Raw genomic sequence first — 6,378 nt, 5'->3', positions numbered from 1 at the left:
ATTCACTGAGATACATCTGCTCTACAATTCATGTAAGTAAAACATTTTCACCCTCTGTTACCCTAAATATCTATTTAGTTAACCTCAAGATTCCCAATTCCTGTGTGCATCCATGTGGAAATAATGATGTTATTAGATGGTTACCTATCTACCAATTGCTTACTTCATCAAATATCCCTTCATCCTACACCAGAATCAAGGCTTACATTTTCTTTCCAGGTAATGAACTTTTTCAGGGTGAAGACAGGAATCTGTCTGAACCAAAATATTGGATCTTTGTATTGTTTTACTGAGATTATTGTGGATGGAGGCCAGCTAGACTGGGAAAATTAAGAGTGAATTCAGCAAGGGGAGAAAAATTCATACTAATAGCGGCCTTACTGGTGAGACTGAACCATTGCCTCATCAATGGCAGTGGTGACAGTTCAGTTCCCCTTTGTGGATGCCTGCCACTTACTATTATTTTAACTTCCCATAAACCCATGTACAGTCAGGAGCATCATTAGGGAACTCAGAGAGGGTGAACACCTGGTGTGGTAGTTGCTCATCCTCCATCCCAAGTCCACCACCCCTTGGGCCACCCCCTCTGCCAGTAAGGAAACTTCTGCCTTCTCCTGGCTGCAGCCACTGGTGGAGATGGATTGTTGCAGCCACCTGGAAGCCCCTTCCAGGTCTGGTAGCGCTCCTGACAGAGCCAGGAATGGGAAGTTCTGGAAACTACAGCAGCAATGGTATCCTGCTCTTCATGCCACCATTGCCTCCTTTTCCAACCCAGCCAGCAATGCTACCAGACCTGGAAGGAGCTGATGGGTAACAGCAATACCACTCCCACCAGCGACTACAACAGGCAGATGACAGAGGCATCCAGGCTGGCAGAGGGAGGTGGCTGGGGGTGTCTGCCAGGCAGTTTGGTCAGGGCAAGGAGGGCAGTGAGGCAGTCAAGAGGGCGAGGATGGATGGTGAGTGCCCTCCTCTGCCTGCTGCCATGTCTCTTCCCAGTGCCTTCCCTTCCTGCTTTCTCCCATGTTTTCACCCTGGAGTAGCTGCCTGCCTGGAGATGGAAATATTAGTTACTGCATTGATGTGCCACCAACCCCAGGAAAGCCACTGATCAGAGTTCCTCCTTCTAATATAATATCCACAAATTTTAGGCACAGGGAAGAGGCAGATACCAATTGACAGCTTCTGGAATGAACCATGCTGCTGCTAGGGATAGGTTTGTCCCTAGTCTCCGAAATTCACCCAGCTCCAAAACATTGGTCCAAAACACACTGCAGAAAGAATCCAGTTTGAGATTGCTTTAACTGCCCTGGCTCAACGCTAGGGAATTCTGGGAGCTGTAGTTTTGTGAGACATTTAGAGAGCTCTGTTGGCAGAATAACCTGTAGTTTCCAGGATTCCCTAGAAGTGAGCCAGGGCAGTTAAAGTGGTCTTAAACAAGATTATTTCTGCAGGGTGTTTTAGACCAGAGTCACCCATTTGGTTATCCATGAGTGGGACATGTATTTTGTCTTGGTCTGAGTAATGCTGCTCAATGCAAAGGATCTCTGTGGGGTGGTGGATTATGGAGATCATATCAAAAGAAAGACAGTACTGATCATTTTCTTTTTGACCTTTCTAATTTTAAGATTAAAAAAAAACCCAATATTTTTTAATTCAGGAGTATTTGGCTTTGTCAGTCTCAGATATGTGTACCTTACCTGTGGTTTTAAGGCCTTTCAGCAGGTCCATCACTAGGAAATTCTTCCATATTATGATGCTGATGATAAAATGTATCTCCATGACTGTTTGATGGCATTTTGGGACCAGTAATTAAAGTTCTATGCCACCTATTATCTAGAGTTTAAAAATAATTTTAAGAAAAGTAGATGACTATGGCCCCTCATAATTTTTGCATTATCTCTTTGAGAAAGAATATGGGATAGCCAAGACAAATTGAGAACTTTACAAACAACAACAGAATTTTTTTCCTACACTGGACTAGCTAGTCCAGCCAACACCATACAAGACATGAAGGAATGTCCTCCTCCTATTGTTTGCACAAAACATATAGCATTTTATGTTTTACTTTCACTACAGATGGAACTTCCATTGAGGTACTATGAGTCATAACAATTGCCAGATTCTGTCTTTTATCCATATTGTGTGAATACTGAGTCAGCAATAGCAGAATAAGCATGCAGTTCATACGCAATGTGATGCTAAGGACCTCCTTCAAAAACACTCTCTCCCAGCTCTGTATCCAGAGCCATCTTACCCTGTAGTAATCGGTGCTATAGACGTCTCTGGACATCCCAAAGTCACCAATCTTCACCAGAAGGTTAACTCCAACCAAGCAGTTCCTTGTGGCCAGGTCTCTGTGTACAAAGTGTTGGGAGGCCAGGTAAACCATTCCCGAAGCTATCTGGCTAGCAATGTGGAGCATCTGAGAAAGGCCCAGCTCGCCCTTGGCCTGCCGGGGCTGCCCATCCACAAGGATCATTGCATCTGGGCCATGAGCCCTGTAGAAGGCGAGACAAGGAAAAGAAAACCACATGGGGAATTATGCAATAAGGGGAAACATTGCCTGAGATCCAGCATCAGAGGTTGCAAGGCATACAGATGACAGAGCTACATTGCTGACACAATACAACCATGTTAGGAGTGTCTGTACTTGAGACTAGAGATGGCGATCAGAACACCTTGTTGAAGAATAAATCTCATGTTGATTGCCCCCTTCCTCTCTGTTTTGTCCCTCCTGAATATAAGACTGATACAGGCTTCTTCTTCTTTTACAATATTGCAATGGAATCAACATTTCTGCCATTGGATTGCTTGGACAGTTTTTGTTATCCACACTGGGATGAAGCCATAATGGACACTGAACACTCAAAACATGAACATGCGGTTAAAGAAAAGCAATACTGCCGTGTGGTTTTGTATCATTTATGAGGCTCTAGTAGCAACATGTCCTTTGTGGTTCCTTCCACTCTCCTTGAAAGGATGCCTAGCATTTCACTCTTGTCAACAGTAGCAGACATGCAGAGAGCTAGCAAACTGAAAATTGCAAATACTGAGGCTACATCTTTCCCAACATGGAGCTAACCCCCTTGAAAATGCAGGTTCTGACTTGCTTACTTCCCAGGATTCCTTTTTTTATTTGTTTCAGGTATGTGATGTGTGTGTCGTGGAAGATGGCTACATGACAATATGAAGGCTTCATATAGCCAGCTTGAGATTTCTGGTTCATTTGTCACAATGTTCATAGTTCTCTTCCTGATGCTTTTCTAAACATATTGTCATGAGAGAGATGGCATCACTCTAAAAATGGATGTATATGTCATGTCAACCAGAACTGAGCAACAACAACCAGATCATATTATACACAAATAGCATAAATTGGGAAGGCTGTGTGCTGAGAATGCAGCTGCATGGAAAAGGGATCAGTGAGGAATTTGATTCATGCGTATTTTCATATCAGCTCACCTGACCACAATTCTTGGACTAATGTGCAGATAAGAACGTACCTTTCCACCCGCTGTTTGCATTTCCTAATTGTTAGCATGCCCAGTGTGATTTTTGGTTCAAAACAAGTATACATCTCAACACATTGAGAAATTATTTTCAGAGAAAAGTGTCAAAACACATATTAGGAGAGAAAATATTATCAAAATTCCTTCACAGATATATATCGAAACGTACATTTTCCTCTACAAAAATCATGAATTATTGTGGAAATGAGCTGGGAAAAGGGAGGGAGGGGATATATGACATAAACTGAATATAGTTTGATTCATCCATGTCTTATATCGGACCCCTGAGAAATTTCACCAATCTATGAAACTGAGTTCAGTTCAATGAGCTCATTGCATTTGCTGAAGGACATGAAGAATACCATTTGATGCAGAATATGGCCACTTTCCTGAAAGCAAAGCCAAGGAAAACTCTGTGTTCCTCCAGAATAAGAAAATTAGCTTTCAGAAAAGCTATGGATGCTGGCCATGAAAGCCTTCGACTTCACAAAATATAAAGTCTATTTGGATGGAGTATAATATGCATAATGTGCAAAATTGATGCATATATTTGAGGAAGTGGAAGGGCAGCCCTACATGTTCCCACTCTATACTCCACCCCTCGCCCAGACAATTCCACAGCTACATAATTCTGTCTCATTTGCTCTATCTCGCTATCTCTCTCTCACATCCACTGGCATCAGCACAGAAAATCCTTCACTTCTTCAGATCCCCTGTAACCTGAGAAGAGATATCAATACTTCTTCTTGACAGACTGTTTAAACAGGAGCTGCCATTTCAAAACCAGCTTTTTATCACTGTGGACACTACAATTTGCAGTGGGCCTTTTTGTATTTTCTGACGGTGCCACCCTGAGATCTGACATGCCTCTCACACGAGGGAGTCTCAAGCAGTTGACATAGGAATGGCTGAGATGGCTAGAGCCGAGCAACATCGCTGTGTGAAGCGAGGATGATCCTAATCACACACAATCCCTGGCTTAGCTAACAGGGTAGACAGAAATGATCCTTGCTGCCACATCAACTGACTTCATTGATAAAATGTGACAGTGAAAAAGATCATTTCCTATTTTACTAGGTTTTTTTTAATGCACTTCAACACAATGATGTTCAGCAGGGATGCCAGGTTTTCTGATGATCAATATGAAACACCCTCTCTCTTGTCAAGTCAACTCAAGACTAGCTGGTACATGTGAGGCAAGCAGGCCTATGTAAGGTCTAACTCAAGTCTTCCAAGAAGAAAGTCTCTTGTTAAGAGTTCCAAGCTCCCATGAGATTCAATATCTCACGGGAGCTTGAAACTCTTGTGACAGGCCTTCCTCTTGAAAGAGTTGAGTCAGGTTTTCTACAGGTGTGCCTCACAATGATGCATGCATCATAAGAGGCTGGAAGCTGCACCAAAGCCATACTCTAGTCCTAAGGACTGGACCACAGCTTTGGTACAGCTTCTGGTCTCCTAAATTGCATGTGTCATTTAAACAGCACATCTCCAAAGTGATCTGGAGCAGCTTTATTTTGGCCTCCCTGTTCAGGCCCTGTGTCTTTTATAAGAGTGCATACTTCTTTGTGTTAATCCTATAATGTTTGAGATGCATTTTTGCCATTAAGGATTTTCTGATCAGTTCACACCCGTCTTGCTGTCTAGTTCTGTAAGGGGCAGAATGCCATCAGTGACTGGGGTCACAACAGAAGTAGTTCTGCCCTTATCAGGCTCTCTCACGTTTCCCCATTGCAAATTGTACTGGGGACAAATTGCTCTGGTGAGTGGTTTCTTTCCCCCCCAATACAAATTGCAGGTATTGGTGATCTGGTTCAGCCCAAGATCCTTGTGGATGAGGTGAAGGGGTCTCACATTTCCTTCCCTCTGTGGGTTCTGATTTCCATTGGCCCCTAGCACTAAACATTTCCACTGGAGAAGAGAATACTCATTGGGACAGATGGTCTCTTTGACCTTGACTTATGGGACAATATGCCAATATTCCTTTGTTAAATCTAGTGGAACAAATCTTTTGGCTTTTTGGTACCTTATTAGAATGACTTGGAAAAATGCATTTTAATCTCTCATTTGCCTATCTGTCTTGGAAAATGAAAATAAAGGAAATATATGAGGAGCTCTGACTCTCCCAACAGCCTCTTAAGGCTGATTTGATGCCTAGCCATTTGAATTGTGTGAGCTTCCAAAGATGCCTGTACCACTAATAAGAGGAAACTGGAAACGCCACCAAAAATACTTGTCCTCTGCATGTCAACCCCAGGAAAGGGGTTCATCATTTTCCCACTTGTATGACAGTTTCCGTACTTCTGCAATAGCTTCAGCAATCCAGTTTTTTTAAAACAACACTAGAAAATATAATAAATAGGTTGAAGATTTACCTGAGAAACTTGTTCAGGTCCCCATGCTTCATGTACTCAAAGACCATTATGAGAGGATCTCCATCACCACAGACACCGTAGAACTTCACAATGTGATCATGCTGTAGGTTGGTTAGCAGTTCTGCTTCCCTCTGAAAATCCTTCCGTGCCGCCAAGGTTGGGTCCTTCAGAGCCTGAAAGAAAGAGACAGATAGATAGACACAACGTAGAAATCAAAGGCCATAGTCCTTTCCACCTTTAAATTCTTTGATCACAGATTCTTCATTGCCCTGATTTCTTGCACCTGTTCCTCTATTACCTCTCGACTTATTTTCATTAAAAATATTAATTCCACTGTTTTTGTGGCTTTTTCGGGCTCTGTGGCCATGTTCTAGAAGAGTTTATTCCTGACGTTTCACCAGCATCTGTGGCTGGCATCTTCAGAGAATGCTGGCATGGAAGTATGTATACCCAACTCTCTTCCATGCCAGCATTCTCTAAAGATGCCAGCCACA

General features: G+C 42.8%; 1 protein-coding gene across 1 annotated transcript; it reads right to left on the bottom strand.

The window, feature by feature from the left end:
* Positions 1–2,257: 2,257 nt before the first annotated feature.
* LOC121917822 (NT-3 growth factor receptor-like) lies at positions 2,258–6,057 on the bottom strand (the record flags this gene model as incomplete). Its single annotated transcript, XM_042443942.1, has 2 exons — positions 2,258–2,501; positions 5,885–6,057. Coding segments are annotated over 2 exons (417 nt in total), but the record flags the coding sequence as incomplete, so codon positions are not given.
* Between the last annotated feature and the right edge of the window lie 321 nt (positions 6,058–6,378).

The sequence above is a fragment of the Sceloporus undulatus genome, unplaced genomic scaffold, assembly GCF_019175285.1.
Source record: "Sceloporus undulatus isolate JIND9_A2432 ecotype Alabama unplaced genomic scaffold, SceUnd_v1.1 scaffold_965, whole genome shotgun sequence".
In the NCBI taxonomy this organism is placed as follows: Eukaryota; Metazoa; Chordata; class Lepidosauria; order Squamata; family Phrynosomatidae; genus Sceloporus; species Sceloporus undulatus.
This window is presented reverse-complemented; position numbering and strand designations above follow the sequence as displayed.